Source organism: Bemisia tabaci, chromosome 3 (assembly GCF_918797505.1).
Source record: "Bemisia tabaci chromosome 3, PGI_BMITA_v3".
Classification (NCBI taxonomy): domain Eukaryota; kingdom Metazoa; phylum Arthropoda; class Insecta; order Hemiptera; family Aleyrodidae; genus Bemisia; species Bemisia tabaci.
The window spans coordinates 50,531,131-50,552,633 of record NC_092795.1 but is presented as its reverse complement, the minus strand read 5'-3'; the positions used below and the strand labels follow the sequence as shown (position 1 = coordinate 50,552,633).

The 21,503-nt window shown below is 35.9% G+C and overlaps 2 protein-coding genes across 2 annotated transcripts; one reads left to right on the top strand and one right to left on the bottom strand.

Annotated features, from left to right (window-relative positions):
- Positions 1 to 3,937: 3,937 nt before the first annotated feature.
- LOC109030572 (uncharacterized) lies at positions 3,938 to 9,208 on the bottom strand. The gene is made up of 4 exons (XM_019041607.2): positions 9,044 to 9,208; positions 7,813 to 7,899; positions 6,047 to 6,311; positions 3,938 to 5,118 (listed from the first exon to the last, which is right to left on the bottom strand). The coding sequence occupies exons 2-4, from the start codon at positions 7,887 to 7,889 to the stop codon at positions 4,663 to 4,665; spliced, it is 798 nt and encodes a 265-aa protein (XP_018897152.1). The 5' UTR covers positions 7,890 to 7,899; positions 9,044 to 9,208; the 3' UTR covers positions 3,938 to 4,662.
- Positions 9,209 to 9,253: 45 nt separating this feature from the next.
- On the top strand, positions 9,254 to 20,641 carry Ing3 (Inhibitor of growth family, member 3). The gene is made up of 9 exons (XM_019041606.2): positions 9,254 to 9,422; positions 10,275 to 10,346; positions 10,929 to 11,057; positions 11,831 to 11,965; positions 12,908 to 13,012; positions 13,959 to 14,179; positions 15,470 to 15,651; positions 16,112 to 16,310; positions 17,148 to 20,641. The coding sequence occupies exons 1-9, from the start codon at positions 9,395 to 9,397 to the stop codon at positions 17,262 to 17,264; spliced, it is 1,188 nt and encodes a 395-aa protein (XP_018897151.1). The 5' UTR covers positions 9,254 to 9,394; the 3' UTR covers positions 17,265 to 20,641.
- The last annotated feature ends 862 nt before the right edge of the window (positions 20,642 to 21,503 follow it).

Here is a 21,503-nt window from a genome sequence, read left to right as displayed (position 1 = left end):
AGTTCGGCGAGTGATTGTCCATAAACAGTCTCCAATTTCATGTATGTATTATTTATTAAATTACTTCTTCCTTTTTCTGTGAATTTGATTGGAAAAACGGAAAAACGCAGTATGAACATTCAAGTGTCGTCAAATTTAATCGGATGAAACATATATTTTTGAGGAATGTAAGAATGTTCAGCATGTTTTCCCTTGAAATTTTCAAATAATTTAGATTAAATTGAGTACAAAATTGTCCGAAAATTTAAAGGAAAAATATTCAATTATTCTCTTAAAAATTCGTATATTATCTAAGTGAATATGGAAACGCCTGAAAGTTTTAACGGCGTTTTTCCTTAGCACGGTGGAATAGGTATGTGATGTGGTATCATACAAAAAGGAAGGAAAATCAAGCCGGAGAGCATTCAGTTCTTTTTCCCCGCTTGGATTAACAAAATGTGCCTCTCATTCGTTGCACTAGGCTAGGCGATTTGAGAATTTAATCAAATTTAAAAGAAAAAAAAAAGAATACCAGGGTGTCGACTAAAGCTGGCTGGCAAAAATTAAGCACTTTTACAGTACTTTTGTGGTGCCTTTCAAAAAATTCAGTACCTCATGAGCATTAAAAATCATTACTTTTTCGAAACGTTTAAGGTGATTGTTGATTTGAGTTTCTATTATTTAGCTGAAGTTATTACAGCTTGATTATTTCACATTATTCTATAAAATGATCCATTTGCAAGACAATCTTAGCTTAAGCACACTAAAACTATGCGATCAAAATTGCAACAGAACCAAAAGGAAACCCGACAAGGCTACCGTGGATAGCTACCTCGGTAAAAATCATCCATCACATTGCTAAGGCGCAGTGATACAACTATTCGTACTCTACGGAACGCGTGAAGTATCACGCCACAATTGAAGGCGTTTTCAAAACGTTATCGGTTCAAAACTATACATCAGGATTCTCGTGTCGCATAAAATTCGGAGCATGAGATAAATGAAAGTGCTGATCTCACGAGCTTGTGCGGCGGATATGCACAAATCTCCTTGTTTTAATTTTGGGTTGTTGGCATTCGTTCCAGTTGGTAATGAGCCTGTATTTTTCTCATATGTTTTTTCTCTCTATTTAAGCTTTTAACACACATTTCTTTACTGTACATTCATGTATATTATTGTTGATTTGAGTTCCTATGATTTCGGCGCAGCAATAATTCTTACAGCGTATTTATTTTAAATTCTCCTACAAAAATAATTCATTTGCTAAGTAGAATCCTAGCTTGAGAACACTAAGACTGTGCGTTCAAAACTGCAACGGAAAACCGACAGCACTGAAAAAAAACTGCTAAAATCAACACATGAAATAGTGAAAAAAGGTGACAACTCGTCAAAATAGATTAAGAACACCGGGTTGATTTAACTAATTTGGTGATTTGTCACCGTATTTTAGCAATTTTTTTTTTCAGTAAAGTCAAGCGTGGAGGCTACCTCAATACTAAATATTCCATCGCATCATGCAAAGGCGCGGTGATACAACTATTCGTACTATCCGGAACGCGTGAGGTATCACGCCACAATTGAAGGCGTTTTCAAAACGTTATCGTATCAAAATGATACGTCGGGATTCTCGTTGCGCATCAGTGGCGCGATGTGCTTTGCGATATATCGATTGTTATGCAATTTAAACCTATGGAAAAAGATCGATTAACAGGGTGTGCGCAGCGAACACCTTAAGAATCTATTCTTTACTACGCTTACAAATGGGGAAATATCGATGATCGATCATTCACGCCACGCCACTGTTGCGCATTAAAAATTCGGAGAATGTGATAACTGAAATGACTGATTTCACGAGCTTGTGCGGCATATATGCACGCATGTCCTTGTTTTAATTTAGGGATGATGGCTTTTCTGGCAGCCTAAGGAAGAACGCCGTATGAACATTCGAGAGTTGCCAAATTTCCCTTGATGAAACATGAATTTTTGACGACATTTACGCACATTTTTCTTTGAAATCTTCAGATATTTTAGATTAAATTGCGTACAAAATAGTCTGAAAATTTTGGGGGAAAATATTCACAATTTTCCTAGAAAATTCCATTTTTATCGAAGGAAACTTGACAACGTCTGAAGGCTCATACGGCGTTCTTCCTTAGCATGGCAGTTTTGTTCCGGTTGGTAATGAGCCTGTATTTTTCTCATATGTTTTTTAGCTCCATTTAAGCTTTTACCACACACATTTCTTCACTGTACATTCATGTATATTATCGTTGATTTAAGTTCCTATGATTTCGGTTGCTATAATTCTTACAGCGTATTTATTTTAAATTCTCCTACAGAAATAATTCATTTGCTAAATAGAATCCTATAGCTTGAGAACAATAAACCTCTGCGTTCAAAACTGCAACGGAAAACCGACAAGTCTAGCGTGGAGGCTACCTCAATACTAAATATTCCATCGCATCATGCTAAGGCGCAGTGATACAACTATTCGTGCTCTCCAGAACGCGCGAGGTATCACGCCACAATTGAAGGCGTTTTCAAAACGTTATCGTATCAAAACGATACATCGGGATTCTCGTTGCGCATTAAAAATTCCGAGAATGAGATAACTGAAATGACTGATTTCACGAGCTTTTGCGGCAGATATGCACGCATCTCCTTGCTTTAATTTAGGGTTGATAGCTATTCTGCCAGCCTAAGGAAGAACGCCGTATGAACATTCGAGAGTTGCCAAATTTCCCTTGATGAAACATGAATTTTTGACGACATTTACGCACATTTTTCTTTGAAATCTTCAGATATTTTAGATTAAATTGCGTACAAAATAGTCTGAAAATTTTGGGGGAAAATATTCACAATTTTCCTAGAAAATTCCATTTTTACCGAAGGAAACTTGACAACGTCTGAAGGCTCATACGGCGTTCTTCCTTAGCATGGCAGTTTTGTTCCGGTTGGTAATGAGCCTGTATTTTTCTCATATGTTTTTTAGCTCCATTTAAGCTTTTACCACACACATTTCTTCACTGTACATTCATGTATATTATCGTTGATTTAAGTTCCTATGATTTCGGTTGCTATAATTCTTACAGCGTATTTATTTTAAATTCTCCTACAGAAATAATTCATTTGCTAAATAGAATCCTAGCTTGAGAACAATAAACCTCTGCGTTCAAAACTGCAACGGAAAACCGACAAGTCTAGCGTGGAGGCTACCTCAATACTAAATATTCCATCGCATCATGCTAAGGCGCAGTGATACAACTATTCGTGCTCTCCGGAACGCGCGAGGTATCACGCCACAATTGAAGGCGTTTTCAAAACGTTATCGTATCAAAACGATACATCGGGATTCTCGTTGCGCATTAAAAATTCCGAGAATGAGATAACTGAAATGACTGATTTCACGAGCTTTTGCGGCAGATATGCACGCATCCCCTGGTTTTAATTTAGGGTTGATAGGATTTGTTCCAGTTGGTAATGAGCCTTAATTTTTCTCATATGGGGTTTTGCTCTATTTCAGCTTTTCACACACATTTTTTCTGACTTATCAGGGTTAAATAAAATACTTTAAGAATTTTATGACCAGTACTACTTCTATCTTGATAGTTGCTGGTCCCAGATATTTTTTCGGGTTTTTGGCTGCCTATTTGTTAGTATTATCAACCATTTTTGGACATTCTTTGCTTTTAAATATTTCTGGCTGTTTCCAAATACTTTCTAATGGGCCCAGATTTTTCAGCTATTTTTGCATTTTTATTATACGGCAAGAGCCACCACATTAAACCCTCCCCCTCTCCTGACGATATCAGACGCTTTAAGACGTAGCCTATTGCTTCTGGAATTTATCTAAATATTAAATAAATAGGTATCACTGGCTGCTGACGTTTATGGGGAAAATAAATTAGGAAAAATGAAGGCTAATATTAAGAGTGGCTGAAAATGGAAAACACATTGATTTATGTAAATTTAAGGATTTATTGGTCTAATTATTGAGAATTGGTTGAAGACCATAAAAAAAGAGATTTCATAAAAGCGTTTTGTCATGTGATTCATGTTTATTACATTATGGTCCTGCACAAATATTTCAAGCAGACAAAGTCCATTCACAAAGAAATATAAAGAGACGTCTATAAATACAGGAAAAATTATCTAATTTGCAAAAATATGAAATTTGAGGGTTTCAAAAACCGGAGAAAGATATATTAAGCAAATTTTCTTGCTTTTTAAACTCTAGTTGCACAAACAACTATGTAAAGTTGTGTCAAAAATTGAATGAAATTGGGTAAAGAGGAGGAGAGAGAGAGAAAGAGGCAAAAACCTGATTCTCTTATGTTATCATGGGGGTTTTTATGCGTTTATTGGTTCCATTTGTTCTATTTCTTAACTTGATGAATTAGGCTCCAGGATTGGATGACAATTTACTGTCACGGGATGTTAATGGCAATCTTATCTCTAGAGCAGAGCAAGATGCGCCCTACAAACAGATTTAATAAACTTTCTTCATAAGAAAAAAGCTAGACTTAAAAAAATATCGTGTGAAGAAAAACCAAAGAGACAGAAAATACATTGGTTTTTCTTTCTTCATGACTTGTTCTCAGTCGAATAACTTTGAAGAAAGACCTTCAGGAATCAAAAGATTTAATAATTTGTTTTTCATTCATTATTATTTATAAAAACATATCACTCTACCTCCATTTTAACAGCCTTTGTTTCATTTTGTTTACCTTTATTGTCTTTTTTTGGCCCCTTATTCATAACTTTTTTCTTCGGTGTTTTAATTTTCTGCACACTGCCTTTCTTACCGACTGATTTATTGCTTTTAGAGTTCTGATTTGATTTCTTGCCTTTTTTTGTTGATGGCTTAAGTATTCCATCACGTGCACGGGCAAGTTTCTGCCTTTCAGTCCTGCGCAAACGTTTCCTTTGACTTTTTGTCAGATGACTTCTGTCAACAACTTTCTTGCTAGGTTTCTTCGTCTCCTCTTCTTTCTTCACTTGAGTGGCTGCTACGGCTGCTTTCTGAAGTCCTGCAGTCTGACAATGTTTCTTAAAAGCCTTTTTCAGCATCATGAACAAATCACCAATGGATGCTCCGTGTTTTTCTTTGTCTATCTTTAAACAGCTTCCCACAAAAGTCTGTAACGGAGAATTCCTTTGGATTAGACAATTGGTAAATACTACATTGTTCTGCTTGAAAAAACAAGGAGTAATTGTGCATCTTTTATGAAACTAGGGAAAGGTTGGGTTATAAGAGACCTAGATAACAGAATACTTGGTTTACATATGACTACTCTCTGTTGTAAAAGAAAGATACTCGCAAATGGACTAAATTTTGCAACTGGGTCTAAAATTATTTTTGTTTTCTATTCTACTACTCCTTCACTTCAGAAACAACCTATGCTTCATTAGTTTCCCTGTGTGGATAGGCACTATCGCACTAATAGGCACTAAGTGGGTGGGTCCAAAATGGTAGTTCTTTATGGCAAAATAAAGACCAAATGTGGAATAAATCTCCATTCATTCAAGGTAACAATGAGTTATTGTGGTTTCTGGAGTCTATAATAATAACAGATCTTCATGAAAAATATTATTCCCACTAAATATATTTTACCTAGAAAGGGAATTCTTATTCTCTTGCTTGTTTTAGACTAGAGGTTACAGTAGTTACATGCTTATAATTTTTTTTTGCCCCCCCCCCCAAAAAAAAAAAAAAAAAAAAAAAAAAAAAAACGGTTACACTCCAGGAGTAATTAATATCTACCTACCTACAGCAATTGAATTCCATTAGATGCAGATCAAAGGATCACAAATAATACTCTCATTTAAAACTGACTCAGAAAGGCGAGAATACAATTTCAAACATTTAAACTTTAAAGCTAAAGAATGATTACTCTTCACTTCCAACAAATGGATTCCCGGAGAAATGCAAGGATGAAAGAAGGTGATAATAGGGGGGCTGCTAGATGAACTATCAATTATCAATAAACTTAAAATGGTAACAAAATTTAGTGTTTCATTTTCAGAAAAATAAATTATGTCATAAATACTCAAAAATTATACTCACACCAAATCGATCCTTATGTTGGGGTACACATGTGCGACCGACAAGTTTTTTTAAAATTTCTTGATGAATCGGGATCAGATTAGCCCTGCCAGCTAGTTCTTTCACAACTTTCATCCAAAGTTGATTTTTTAATACTTTCAAACTGCTCATACTATTTTTTTTCTCAGACAAAACTGCTGATTTACTTTCTTTTTTCTTCTGTTTATTGGGTTTATTTTTCTTAGTTGATACTGTTTTTTTTGCGAGAGTTTTGACACCTTCTTTCCTAAAAAAAAGGAAAAAACAGAGATTAGCTTGTTTGTTAATTAATGCAATGTTCAGTTTAATCAAAACATATTGCCTACCAAAATGTCCATCCAAAGGTCCTATGCATACACCTGAAGGACCAAGAGATCCTCAGTCAAAACTTCAGGGCTAAGAGGACAGTACAGAAGAGCAAACCGGTTTCAACAGAAATAAGCCTGATGATGAATCTCTATCAGAAAAGCTGGACATGGTGACCAATGTTGAAAAATTCTCACCTTTGGTATGAAATAAGTTTTTGAGTACTTCTTGGCCGAACAGATCCTTAAAATAATTCTACTATGCAGATGCATTAGTGAATACTATCATGGGTATGCAGAATTTTACAAAGAAGCATGAACGAAATCACCTCACAGTTTTTTTATGCCAATCGATATAAACATGATCATAGCTTCTGTAAATATGCACTAGAAGAGTAAACTAAAGCTTACATCAATCAAACTTGTGCTGTAAGTATGGAGTGTATGGCATACCTACTCACTTTTCACTTGTGACTTTGAAGGAAATTTAAATTTTTGGAGCCAAAAGGGTCTAAGTCTTCGTTGAAATATCAAACTTTTCAACATTATTCCCTCAAATATTTGCCTGTTGCCATTTTTTCAGTGTGCTGGGGTGCACAAGCTAGGGGACTCTTTCAGTTATTAAATCGTCGTTCCCTATGACTCTTTTTCCTAATAGTGTTACCTTCCTCCCTATTTCTCTCTTTTCATCAGATTCTTATGCATCGTCATCATACTTTTTCTGTAGATTATAAGCCATATTTTTCAAATTTTCTTGCAAGTATGGACTACTCACGCAGGTCAAGAGAGAGCAGGGGAGATACATTATCCTTAAAAGGAATCAGAGAACACTCACACATCTTTCTGATAGCCATCTAAGGTCTTGTCTCCTCAGGACATTTCATAGCATTAGTTCCAGGAGAAAATCTCACTTGTAAAGTTCTGAAAAATATTGAGTTTGTCAATACTAATCGCAGTACCATTTGAGAAAAGTCCTTGTGGAGTCCTAAGAGCGACTCAGAGAGAAGGAGAATAAATTTTGTTGCTTTGTTTAACGGGGAAAGAGCCCAGAAGTTTCATTCCTGCGATTCAAACTTGGGACGAATCCCATGAAACATCTCATGGAGCCGAGGCTGAGGAATGCATCAGCACTTTACTTAGTTTTGTTATGGGATCCTGGAGAAGTCCATATTCAATGGCAAAAAAAGTGAGCTGGAAAAAACAAATAAGTTTGGACAATAAGTTCATGAAAGTAGGAGACTGATGAACCACTGATAAAGATGGAAGAATCTACATCTCTTCAAGTGGCTTACTTCAGAGAATTGCCAACACCTTGACCTGTATGAGAGTCCCAATGCTATGAGCCAGTAACTATGAAAAAAAAAATCATTATTGTCACTATCACTGATGACATAAATGATATACACAAAATGCTGACTGAACTTGATGTAGTAAATAGCTTACTTGGCTTGCTTTCCTTTCACTGCTTTGGGTGCAGGTGTTTCACCCATTACTTCATCCTTCTGTCCTAGAATGCTCATAGTGAAGCCTCTGCAAAAAAAAAAACAGCATGAATAATTAATTCTAGGTACTCAAGCGCGTAATTCATGGGAAACAGACTTGAATCTCTAAGGACAAGGTACATCATGATAGGTACAAAGAAAACTATCACAATGATTTACCTGGCAGAGAGATTCGCATTGCAAGACTCACCCATCAACTTTTCAGGACTCGGTGTCGAATTATCTTGTTCTAAATGTGAGGAAAGGTTGCAATGGCAGGGGAAAATTCTGTCATCTTCATTACCGTGGACTGTTTTAATTACGTAATAGCACTGATGACGACAACTACATTAAATGTTGTTCATGTAGATGTCGGGAAACGAGGCAGTTAGGTACGGCAACGGCAGTTTACCTTGCTGCTTTTCCCTGACCGAGAGTGCTAATGGCTACTGAGTACCCCACAAGATCTCTGACAGTCAATTAGAGTCGAACGCGATATGTAAAGAACTGTGATTATCTGCATGCATTTTCTCCAAATTTTGAGAAAGTTGGGCTGGCAACTGAAGGGCTTTTTCTCAATCCATGGAACGCATGGAACGTGATGGTAGCGGTCCATGGCTGGTTCAACCAGCCAAACCGCGGCTTCAACCAACCTCAAACCACATCGAAAGAGCGGTCCAAGCGTTCCACTGGAACACATAGGACGCGCCAGCGGAACAGGATAAAAAAAGTGATGTGTTCCGTGGCGACCCTATGCGGTTTGGATAAAAAGAAGCCCTTGAGGGGCAAGTAACAATTGCTCCTACCACATTGACTGGTTGTCCTTAACCCATTCGCCTCACATGATGAATTTACTCGTCAGCGGGTCCGTTGCATGAGTTGCAGTGGAACGCTTGGACCGCTCTTCCACGGTGGGTTGAGGCCGCAGTTAGGACGGTTGATTAAGTCCGAACCGCTGACATAGTGTTCCACAGATAAAAAAAAAGCCTAATAGGTATCTATTTGGTTGCCGATGATATGTTGTCAAATCCTGGTTAAACCCATTCTTTATCAGTATGACAAAGCGGACAAAGGATAAGTCTGACCAATCACATAACTCAACTCTCCTTAATCTAGCCTTATCCGGTCGACAAACACAAAATTTCAGCAATCAGGCTGCTGAAAAAGTAAGATATCTAAGTATACATACATACCTTATATCACGGATGGCTACTTATAATTTTGTTAAATGCCGAACACACGCCTTCAATTATCACTGTGGATAAGGAGAATCGAGGATTAAACTTAAATTAGTTTCAGAGCAAATACTACAAGAAGCAGACCGAAAAACCACGTGTTATGAGGTTTCGTTGATGAGTTACCAAGGAACCTAACCTCACTTCTTGGAAGCTCCAGCCATTTTGTTTTTGTTTACGCTAGCTGAAACCATAACCTGAAACTTTTCTCTAAATCAAATTTTTTGGACAATTCAGTGTTCTGTACCTTGAATTATCTCAAAGTATACTGTTCTTATTCGCTGTTGTTACATTACATCCAGTAGCAAAATGTTGTACCTCGAAGATTACCTAGAAAGTAAGACCCAATTTCACAATATTCACATCACTTTTTTATGTTCTTTTTGGAAGGCTTGACCCTCCTTGGGGATTGAAAGCCTGCGGCAACTCACATAATGCTCTTGCATTAATGCCATTACAGGATCTCAATTTATCGTTATATGATATAAAGTTTTTATATCTACTCGAACATCATCAAAGATTTCAGACTTTCTCCTTCCGGAGGCACTCCTGAGCCTTATCAACAAACCTCCGCTATCATCTGCGCTATCAAAACCTGCTATTTGCGTCAACATTGTCTTTGCATCGCTGATCAATGTTAAAAATTAAAATGAAGGACTAGTTGTCTTGTATCGGTTTTGTCAGCTGGAGTTGCTGTTGAATTAAATCTTACTATAAATATTTACCCCTCTATTAACGCGCATTTGTCTAGATGGCCAAGTTAGATAAATGCTAAGTAATTTTGATTTGGGTGCTCCAAAATTCTTGTTTTTACTTAATGTTATTTTTATAAGCTCTTAAAATATCCGATTCTTCTTTGATGTCAGATCTTGACCATGGGCTGAGCATTGATTACCAGCTCATTGTGGGTTACAGATGGGAATTACATGTTTCAAGTTTAGATTAGGTAGGTAATGTTGACTCGCTTGTTTGAGCCATTTTTCCATGAATGACGGTTAAACGTATGTCACTGAAAGTGAACTATGACAGGATATTCAGACCATACTTACGAAGCTGAAGCGCTAGCTTTTATTACGCCAACTTTGCTGTACCTTCACATGTCTTTTAAACATGCAAGCAACAGCTAAAATACTTAAAGTGTCAACTGAATAGTTCTGTCAAACTTCAATTTCATTTTGACTACTTTCAGTGATCGAGCAATTGCCTCAAGAGCTGTGGGATCGATTCACAGACATGAGAGAGTTAGATCTTCAAGTTCAAAGTAAGTTCTCCTTTTCTATTTTTTCTAATTTGTACCTTTAAGGATCACTGCCCTTTCATTACAACACAAGTACAAGCTAAAATTTTACTGTAAGAACTTAAATCTTTCTGCCTGCCAAAGCAAGAGGCAACTGAATGGTGCTTCTTCTAAAAATCAGAGTAAAATGTTGTGTTAGGAATGCTTCGTCGAAATGATGGCGACTATACATTTTTCCTCAGAGAAGGAATTTTCTATGTGTGGAGCTTTCTGACACTGATTTCTAACATGTTACTACTAACAGTCTTCATTGAACTATAAAAAATATGCATACATATTTAGGAGCCCTAAGTATGCCATGTGCCGTTCTAGCATGTAGTTGGAACCCTATGTTGTAAGAAAACACTATTCTCTACTAGATGAAGGACTGCCTTTCATTCCTTGCAAAGCATTCAATCATTGCTACTGCGTCAGTTTTTTTTTTTTTTTTTTTTTTTTTTTTTTTTTTTTTTCTCAGTCAGTAATAAAGTGTGGAACTTTACTGAATGTATTCCTTTTTTAATTTTTCAACATTGCTCTCTTAACAGTTCTGACCTTTTTTTTCAGATTCTACTGACAGTCTAGAGAAACGAGTGAAAGAATTTTTTTTAAATGCCCGAAGAATGAAGCCGCAGGACAAGGAAGCCGAGTACCAAAATATCAGAAGTGATTATTATAAAACTTTGGAAGATGCAGGTAACTTTATAAGATGGGTCATAGACAAGGTTCAACTCCTAATTTATTCACTTTTTGTTTCACAGAAATCTCTTGAACATAATGCATCAACATTTTTTTGGTATTGATTTAACAGCTGAGGATAAATTCTCAGAAAGTTTCAGGCATTATTTACTCTATTTTTTTCTGCTAACATCCTAGAAAACTGTAAACATGAAATGATATTTTGCAACATCAGAGGCGGTAAGGTACATTTCTATTACTTTTGAACAAAATAAAAATGAAAGATTTCTCTTTTGACAACAAGTTATATTAGGTCTTCAGCACCTTTTTTCTGCGGTTTGTGGCGTAGTCCTCCCGGCTCATTAATAGAAAGTGGTCGACAAAAATTTTGCCCCAGAACTCCTTGCAAAGAACTTTCTTGTTCCTCGTGCAGGTTTACTTTTAGTTTATCACTGTTATTTTAGCATTTCTAGTATTCAGTGTTTAGGGGTAAGTATGAATAACACTTTTTTTTCCTTAACAGACATTTTTGTTTGCTTGAGTGGAGGCCAGTCACCTTTTGTGTGATTAAACATCCCCATCGCCAAATAAATGAACATGTACTACGGTCAATTTTTCACTTCATCTGGTTATTGTAATGAACATGATCTAAGTGAGAGTACACTTGGGGAGACTTATAATGAATGGCATTGTGGTCAATATGCTACATGATCAGTGGCGTTTAAGGCTGATCATGTTTTACCTTATAGTATTTTATATCTCTGAAACAGAACTCCTCTCTTATTTTACAGATGAAAAAATTCAGCTAGCCAACAACATGCATGAACTAGTGTCGAGGTACGTTAGAAGATTAGACCAAGAGCTTCACAAATTTAAAATGGAGCTTGAAGCAGATCATATGGGAATTACAGAAATTCTTGAAAGGAGTAAGTTTAGAGCATTCTTATCCAGAATCATTGTAGATTTGGATTGTATTTTGCAATTAGGAACTACTATTTCCAACTCTTTGTAAAAACACCTATATCTATAGGGAAACTAGTGGTGTATATGTTGTTTCAACTGATCCAAAAATTGTAGTTCCAAATTGCAAAGTTTAATCCATTTATAAGCCTCCTCGATTTCCTTGACCTCTCAGGTATAATTGTACTACATTTTACTATTAGGAACAATTTCCGACTCATCTGTAAAAACATTTATGTACATAAAGAAATTATCTGTACATAAGTTGTTTCTAAACTGAACCAGAAATTGTAGTTCCTGAAGTCAAATTGTAGTCCAATCGTAAGCAAACACTGTCATAGCCGACGAAGGCACTGAATTAGTGCTGAGAGCAAGCCCTATCAATCGCATTTGTGCAAATCCCTGACTGGATCCAGCATCTCCTGTGTATGTCATCTTGATGATTAAGGGTTGACACATGTAGTGGAAGACATCGAACCATAGCAGTTATTCACAGATTTTAATTTCAAATCAGCTATCTCAGTTTGATGCCGCCAAGTCAGGAGTTGGAGAAATACCCACCGTAAAAACATAGAAGTTGTCTGGAATTTAGGATATTTTTTAAATTCTTTCGCTGGATCTGTTCTTTGTTTGTCTTCTTCAATGTATTCAAACCTTAAAAAAAAATTGTGAAAGGCCTCCACTTTCTTGAGACCTTTTAACATCCCGCCCTCCCTCTCACAGTACAAGAAATAATGAAAATTTAAGGAAAGTTAATATAATTGTGGAAAGATTCAAAAATTGCATGTTCTTTTTCTTTTCTTTTTTTTTCTTTATTTATTTACAATGTAGTTACGTTTTTTCTGCTTTAAGTTTCTGACTTTATCTGTCATGAATGATTTTGTAAATAATTTGTTGCAACATTACAGGGGCAGCTGAGTCTGAGCATCCTTCACCCAGTTGTCAAAAAGAAAATCGTTATAGTTTCTCTTCCAGCAGGTTAACTAATAGTAATATGCAAGCTATTGCAAATAGTAAGTGTTTCAACTTTCTCTAAAACTAAAAAGCAAATGTGATTAATACTATATTGCCTTGCTAAGGAAAAACACTGTAAGAGCCTTCCAACATCGCCACATTTCCTTGAATTCATAACAAATTTTCAGGAAAACTTGTGGATATTTGTTTTCTAATTTTTTAATGAATTCTATCAAAAGTTTAATCTAAAGTAAACATCCGGAAATTTTAAGGGAAGGTATTCAAAGTTTCACGAAAATATTTTATCGTAGAAATATTGGCAATGTTGAAATATTCATATGGCATTCTTCCCTAGGATGGCAGTGCAGGCCACAGACATGCACCATTGCTTTTATCATTACATCATGTAAAGGAGCTGATCTCCTCAATTCTCATGGCTTTTTTGCTGAGTCAATAAGAATTGTAAAAGAGAGAAAATTTTCACCTCTCAGCCCAAAATTCACACAAGTAGGAACGCTACTTGAGGCAGCTTTTAGCATTGCCAAAAATTAATATAATGAAAGTTTGACTCTAGTCATATTGTGTAAGCCCTTCAATACCACCAACACCAAGTACAACACAATGCACAGCATGTTATTAAACACAAAGAATTTATCCAAGTATCGATGAGTGTGCTCTAAAATTTAGTTTGTGAAATAGCTCAGAATTTCGGGTTCCTCATCCGCCCTCCAACTTGATCATATCCAGTAAGATCTCAATTCATCGAATTTCTCAACTGGCAAATAAGTCTGTGGAATTGCAGAATCTCTTAGTCCGAATTAGCTTGAAACCTTTGAAGGGACCGGAAAATCAATCCGTTAAATCGCGGAATCCGATATAACATGATTTGATATATTAAAGTCTTCCTAAAGTTGGTTAAAGGAATAAGCTTGGACATTTAGAATACATCTAAACAAATCTTGCCTGTATCATGTATCTTTGATCAAACTTTAATTTTTCTCACAGAAAAACGAAGAGATTCATTAACAACAGAAGCACCAAAGCGACAGCAGTTATCGGATAAAACTTCTAGTGATGTTAGATTAAGTCAAAATACAGCCATGAATATGTTATCCAGTGGAACAATATCTCCTTCGCCCCCCGTTTCATATTCATTGGCTCATATGGGTGCAGGTGGAACAGCCATAGCTGCAGCTGCCTCGCAAGCCATAGCGGCAACTCAACAGGTACCTTTGTCTCAAGTTCCTCATTTCAAATAGTTCCCATTTGTGCTAAAATTTTCAATTTTAGTCTTTTTTTTTCTTCTAATTTGTTCTATTATATTTTCCCTCGACTTTTTTTCTTGAGACTGCAGAATGCACTCTGCTTCTTTCTGTAACGTCTGCAAAAGTTATAGAATTTACTAATTCAAACACTCTTGGATTTTTAGGATTTGAAAATAAGCAAATTGGAGCAACATTCCCTCTGGTGTTCTAAAGGTTCTTTCGCGAGTATCAGCACATTGCTGACTGCTCACAGGAATGAATAAAAGATGTTAAATACTCTATGTAAAAGTTATTGAAGAATGCAAAAGATACAAGAAAAGTATAGAGAATAATGTGTATCGATGTTAAATATCTTAATTAAAGTGACTTGCAGCAAAATTATGAAAGATGATGGTTAAGTAATACCAATAATCACAAGATGTGTTGTGTAATAGCAGCAGAAAAATCATAGGCATCCTTTTTACTATTATCTTAATACAGTCAAGATAGCTGATGTGATATTGTCACCTTCTGGCCAAAGTATCACAAGGACCATGCGACGTTTAAAAATTTCCAGCGCCATTTCATTTTTTTTACAAAGAAATTGTTGAATTAATCTGTTCAAATATTTCACTGAATTTATCGGCAGCACAAAGAAAATTGAGTGACATTTTCAGACAGCTTCGTTGAACAATTTCTCTGTAAAAAAATAAAATGGTGGCGGAAATTTTTAAACTTTGTATGGAGCTTGTGATACTTTGGCCGGCAGGTAACGATGTATCGATGGCCAAAGTGCATAGCATTGTATGTGTGTCTGGGATAGCACAGACTTCCTATCTAACTTTATTTTTCGTCAGAAAACTAGTCAATGACTTTTCTTGAAAACTTCCTTGATTTTCCTTCGCTGCCAGGAGACTATTCTGCATAAAATTCCAGATATGAAGTTGACTTCTTTTTTTTTCGAAAAAATAAAATAGGATCGGAAATTTTGAAACATTGCGATCGAAATATGTGGTCTTTGACTTCGGCCATTAATATGTTTGATGCCGTTTACAAATTAGTCATCGCTAAACGCAAGTTAAAGTAATCAGCTAAGTTCAACATGGGCGCAAAGCCTATGTAACCGAAAGATATTATTTCAGGTGCATAGGTTTGCACAAGTCATAACCAAAGGAAACAGAACACTTGTGCATATTGCATTGCACCATAAAAGCAGAATAGCTGACACTGCGCTCAATAATTTCATTTCGTATCTCTTTTTTCAATCAATAGATGCAACAAGGACGGAGGACTGCAAGCTTGAAAGCATCTTATGAAGCAATACACAGTTCAGGAGCTGGTTCAGTTGGCAGTAGTGCTGTGGGTGGTACAGAATTAGCCATAAGTCGCGAGTTAGCGGGAGCTGCTCAAACGGCCATTGCTGCTATTCAAGATACCCATAAAAAACACAAAAAGTAATAATTTTTTCATTACTTGATTTTTACAACCAAAAAAAGAACAAAAAAAACAAAGATATTATATTTTCAAACTCCATCATCTGTATGTGTAAAAGCATCATCAAAAACAGCGCTTAATTAATAATTATGTATGTCCTAGAGCTCGATTGTTTTCTTATTTAAAATGGGATTATGAATCTTTGAAAAGTGACTCTTTAGCTACACAAACTTTTATGAGTGTTCTGCTCACTATTGAGAAATTTTGCCAAACACTCTTGGTTCCTCGTTTTAAAGACTACCGAATTTTCTTCGATGTTTCCCATTGTTCACGTTTTTCCAAAATAACAAATAATTTTTCCTCCATTTATGAATATTTGATTTTATTGGCATTTGATCCCACCTACATGACTGGATTATTTTTCGTTTTGAGCTCAGTGACTGCTTGTATCATTAGTTTTTTTATTTATTTCTTTTTCAGAAAATCTAATGGTATGGGTAACATGTCTGCGTTTAACAATCAAATTTACAACTCTAATGCTGCCATACCAACAGTAGTAGAGGAGTCCATCGAAGATTCTGAGCAGTCTGTTGATGCTGCTTATGATCCGGATGAGCCAAGATACTGCACATGCAATGAAGTTGCTTACGGAACTATGGTAGCCTGTGATAATAAGAATGTAAGTAGTAACTATTTTCTACCATGCGAGCATGCTTGAAAAACAAGCGGCTGGAAGTAGTTTTCCCTTAATTTATGTCAGCAGCACCAAAGAGGAACCTTTGTCATGAATAATTATATATTTTTCTGCCAAGATGAAAGTAAAATATATGTGGCAAGAAGGAAACATTGTATCCACATTGTGGTGTTTCAAAATGTCCGCTCCTATTTTATCATTTTGAAGCAACGTCGCATATGGAATTACTTGATTTTGTTCTTGACCCACTGATATTTCCTCAAAATTTCTTTGCACCAACCACACTCGCGAGCAATACATCTTACGCTACACCCAGCAAAAATGAGGCATTGATATTAGGCCAGGTTTTTAAAGATGTATTCTCTTTGTTGAATGTGAACACAGAATCACCTCGCTAAATTTCAGCCTTTGCATGATTTTTTCATTTCAAGTACGGAAGAGTTAAGAAGTCAAAGCAAAATGTAAGAATTGGTCACTTTTTATTTTGAAAATTGTCTTATCTCTGTCTATGATTACTTTGAAAACATCTGCCTTGCCTCCGGAAAGGTTTTTTTCTACGATCTAAGTAATCATCTTTTTAAATTTCCTCTCTGCTTTCCTGCTCACAAACAAAACTTAAAACTGAACAAATGGTAATTTTTCTGCCAAAGTGAATTACTTGTATAAAAAATGTGCTCTCAAAAATCCAGTATCTCTCTTAGTACTCTGTGAATCCTGTTTATAAACCTTGGCACACACCAGGACTCAAATCTTTTCACCTACTTTACCTTGCTATCACTGATCCTAATTATACTTCATTTTCTGATTTTTTTTATGTTACAGTGTCCTTACGAATGGTACCATTGTCCTTGTGTTGGAATAACGGACCCTCCAAAAGGCAAATGGTACTGTCCCACATGTACAGCAAATATGAAACGACGATCGCGGAAAAAGGAGTGAAAACTGTATGCTTAGTTCCTATTAATTGAATTTCCTTTAGACACAGTCTAATTTTGTGATGGACTTGTGATCATGCTATTGGTGCTCCAGAGTGTTTTCATTACTGGACTTATTTATGTCAAGGGAAACTATGTGTGAAGAGTTTGCGTGCAACATAGTTCCTCTTAGCATAAATATGTCTCATTGATTATATTTAATCCTCTCAAGACCAAATCTTGAACATCGCATGCAAAAAAAGCCTTTCTATTCTCTCTTCTGAGGCCATTTTTCATGAGAATAAAATTAATGACTCATGGTTGAAGTCACTGTAATTAAATTTTGCCGCTGAGTATTCTGTATTAAGATATTGAATTACCTGAATTTCCATTATCTGTGGTACCAATAATCGTGATGAGTCTTAAATTACAGTCGAATGTCAGTAATTTTCATTCTCAGCCACAGTAATCCATTGATGAATCACCGATTCTTGGTTGCAGGCTGTAGCTATGGCTTCCAATGTGTTAATTAGTGATTTTGCTAGCGTGCTTGAGAACAAAAAATTCAAACTTCCTATCGTGAAATAAAATTTTGCTTGGTTCCTGGTCTTGAAAGATTCCAAAAAATGTCTTTGATCTATATCTGCAATGCGTTTTTGAATCTGGTGGATCAAAAAATGGGCGTCAAACTCCTGTTGTTCACTCGTAACCTGATCATGATTAAAAAGTATGTCCTGATCTGAGGGGTTTTCATTAAAAATTAGATCATTTCTAATATATCCAGAATCAACAACCGTTTTACAGATTTTGAAGAGCCCTAGTTTTTTTAAATTTTGCCAATTAGGAAGAGAAGAACTGTCTTTTCTTTCTTTTTTTCTGCTCATGAGCATTCATTTACATCACCACTGAAAGAAATTAGATCATTAATTTGATTTTTAATAGCTTTCAGATGGATGGGAAGTATACAAATGCAGCAAGAGATCTCACTAATTGTTATTTAGGTATTCAAAAATATGGATTAGGAAAGAAACGTAAAAGAAAAGAAGAGCTTGCACCAAAGATAAGCCCTGTACACTCAGTCCAGAATGTTGACTTACTTTGAGAACTGTCTGATCCGCTGCCTGGCAAAGACAGCCCTTCCGCTGCATTTGCTCCCTATCTTTTTCGTCATTCCGGCAGGCTGATTATTGAAATTGATAGACAAAGCAATAGACAAAGAAGACATAGGGAGTATGAAGCAGTCCCATTGGTTGAAATGGGTGGCTCCTATAGACTAAGGGAGAAAATGATGGACTAACTTTAGGGTTTCTTGTGGGTTGCTGTTAGTTAGTCTATTACCAACCTCCTGTGTCTATTGCAACCACCCGCCTCCACCAATAGGTTCCTTTCATATACCTTTTGTCTTCTTTGTCACAATTCTCAATAATCAGTTTGCAGGAGTTGAATTTTTCGAGTGCTCGGTTTACTTATCTCCGACTTGAGAGCAAAACAGATTCGGAGGAAGGGAGAGGGGCTCTCTTTTGCCTGTCATGTTATTGTCAGACCGTTTTCCTCGTACGCCAACACCGTGGCTGAAGTAGATGGGGTCCTCAAGCTTTGAATTTTCAAACAAAAACATGTTATTAGCACTGTTGATTTGTTTCTTTCCTCATGAATGACCCCTATTAATTACTTTTCCAATTTTTATTTACTTGTAAACTTGAGTCTTCCTATTTTTAAGTTAATCTCCCTCAGTCTTATCCTCCTCTCAGCTTGCACCTGTACTTCTGTATGAGGTCTGATCTTGGAGGAGCCAGATTTTCGCAATTTGAGAGGAACTGGACGGCTGAATAAGTTTCTATCTGGTTCACTTTAAATCTGACAAGCCCAATAATATTTTTATTTTACTCTAAAAATGGAATTATCGCAATCAGTGCTTAAATCGTGGTAACATTAATGCCGTCAAATTGAGTCATATTTAAAGCATTTTGTTCATTTCAAAGTAAAGATGAGACAAAAAAAGTCCTTCATTTACAACAATGTTCCTGTTCTTGCATTGCTTCAAATTCTTTAATTTTGTGCATAAAATGACATAAATGTCGTCAGCTGTACTTTTTTTATCCTCCTCCTGATTCTTGGCTTAAATCTTCCTTGAAAGGCTGGAGGTGCTTTGCATAAATTCACACAACTTCAATGAACTGTTTTTCAAGAGGGAAGAGCCATCTAGACTAATGAGTTTTGGAAAATGTTTCTTTATAAACAAACTTGATGGGAGGAATACAAACTTCCTGAAAATTTTGATTAAATTAAAGAGTTGTGGAAGTAAACTCATGTTGACTGCGCTGGATGCATAATCATGTCTAATGAAAGGACCGTACGTCACGGAACAACATCATAGAAATGTATTGGGCCTCTGAGCAGCTTTTAATCGATCTAAGGAGAGACATTTTTGGAGCTGTTTGCTGTGAAGCACAACAATCAGGTTTCTTCTTGGACAGACCTTCTACAAGTGTAAACTAATTGTATTGAGCAAGTACCTGAATCAAGTATCCTGCATTGGACAGAATTCAGCAGAAACGCGCCAAGTTACATTTTAGAAAAAGTGTGAATTCAACTACTGGTAGATTTTCTTCCCTTTAAATTCACAGGCGAGAAAAAATGTTTTGAGTGTCAAATTTTGTAACATTGTGTCTCACGGAGGTATAAAACTTCAAGCCTCTTTGTCTCAATTCAAACTTGATGCGATTCTGTCAAACTCAGTCCAATTTTTCCAAGAGAGATGATGTTTTCTATAGTACCCATATTGGAAGAGTATTGCCATATTGATGCTTGTTTTGGACCAGTTTTGTGTCTCAAATCATTGACCAAAGATTTAGGGACTTCAGTAAATAAATCTACTCAAAAAGAGGTTGATGGTTACGTTAAAGACACCATTTTAAAGGAGAGCTGAGAGGCTGCGCCCCCTGACCGCTTCGCGGTCGAACCCCCCAGAGCACTTCGAGCCTCAAGCGCCATGCGTTACACCAATACCTTTTTACTATAGAATAAGATGATTTACTCCCTGGGAAAAGAAATTCTTTGTTAAAATAGCCTTTTAACTTGGATGAGAATTTTATTCTGTCGCTGAAAATCATCTGTAACCATGTCATGTGTTTTCATTGATTCTTAAAACCTCTCAAAAGTTTAAATAAGGTCGAGACTCTCAGAGAGAAGGCACAGATTTTCTTCATTACAAACACGCAATTGTTAATACTCGTCCAAAGAAGGCACTATATGTTATTTTCTCAACCATTTTTTTTCTTTTCGTTTTTTCAATTGTTTGAAAATCTCTGACTGCATCTATATGGCATTTGAAAAAAAAAAAAAAAAAACGTGAATATAGCTTTAAGAACAAATCCAAATACAGAACAGTTTCTAATTTCATTGTTTTTACTTCACAATAATTGTACACCCAAAATGCAATTTTGAACCGCCTCTAGATCCCTTGGTAAAAATGACGATCAAGAACTGAGTAATTAAGATCTTTATTCTTACATGAATTTAATGAAATAAATTAAATTACAAAAAAATACAATCACGAAGATACAAATCTTTGAAACACAGTGAGAATCGAATCTACCTGGTAGCATAACTGGGCTGCTTTAATCAGGATCAGCACAACTGCATTTCACAATTCGTAACACCTCATTTAATTTAATTAAATTTTGTTATATGCTTGATACTTTTGGGTATACTATTACTTCAAATTGTACGAGAAGGAAATATGCAGACAGTTCTAAGCTAAGATATTTTGCAAATTTAAAAAAATTAAACACAGGGGTAAAATGTGTTATGCAGTTAGGTTGATTCTGGTTGAAGCTAATCAAATCATACTCAGGCATTGAGAAATAAAAAAATTCAAAAGTAAACAGTAAAATCTTTGAAAAATTCTGAAGTCGAATAGTACGGGGAAATAATAAACGCAGAACTTAGGTTAACAAAATATAACTTGCAACGTCTCGTCACCGAACATGGCTATTGTAAAAGGAGGAAAAGATTATTATCGGGATACACAGAGAAAACCATTACGAGAGGTTGTTCCTGATAAGCATTCCCTTGTTTTTTCATAGATTGATTTCTCAATTCATTGCTTTATTTTAAAGTAAATTATCATGGGACGCTCGAGAGCTGTCAGAATGACCCATGAATCATCTCAGAGAAATGAGTGGTGCTGACTGATCTGAGGTATTATAAAGAGATGCTTTCGTCATAAATCTAGAAACCTACAGCAAAAAAAGTGGCAGTT

What these genes read in the sequence shown, in the direction of transcription:
- Ing3 (XM_019041606.2), top strand. Translation starts at nt 9,395, where the DNA reads ATGTTGTACCTCGAAGATTACCTAGAAA. An exon ending in CCTCGAAGATTACCTAGAAA is followed by an intron (nt 9,423 to 10,274) that starts GTAAGACCCAAT and finishes GACTACTTTCAG; the next exon opens with TGATCGAGCAATTGCCTCAA. An exon ending in TATGCAAGCTATTGCAAATA is followed by an intron (nt 13,013 to 13,958) that starts GTAAGTGTTTCA and finishes TTTTTCTCACAG; the next exon opens with AAAAACGAAGAGATTCATTA.
- LOC109030572 (XM_019041607.2), bottom strand. Translation starts at nt 7,889, where the DNA reads ATGAGCATTCTAGGACAGAAGGATGAAGTAATGGGTGAAACACCTGCA. An exon ending in GTGAAAGGAAAGCAAGCCAA is followed by an intron (nt 6,312 to 7,812) that starts GTAAGCTATTTA and finishes CCTTTTTTTTAG; the next exon opens with GAAAGAAGGTGTCAAAACTC. An exon ending in AACATAAGGATCGATTTGGT is followed by an intron (nt 5,119 to 6,046) that starts GTGAGTATAATT and finishes TCTCCGTTACAG; the next exon opens with ACTTTTGTGGGAAGCTGTTT.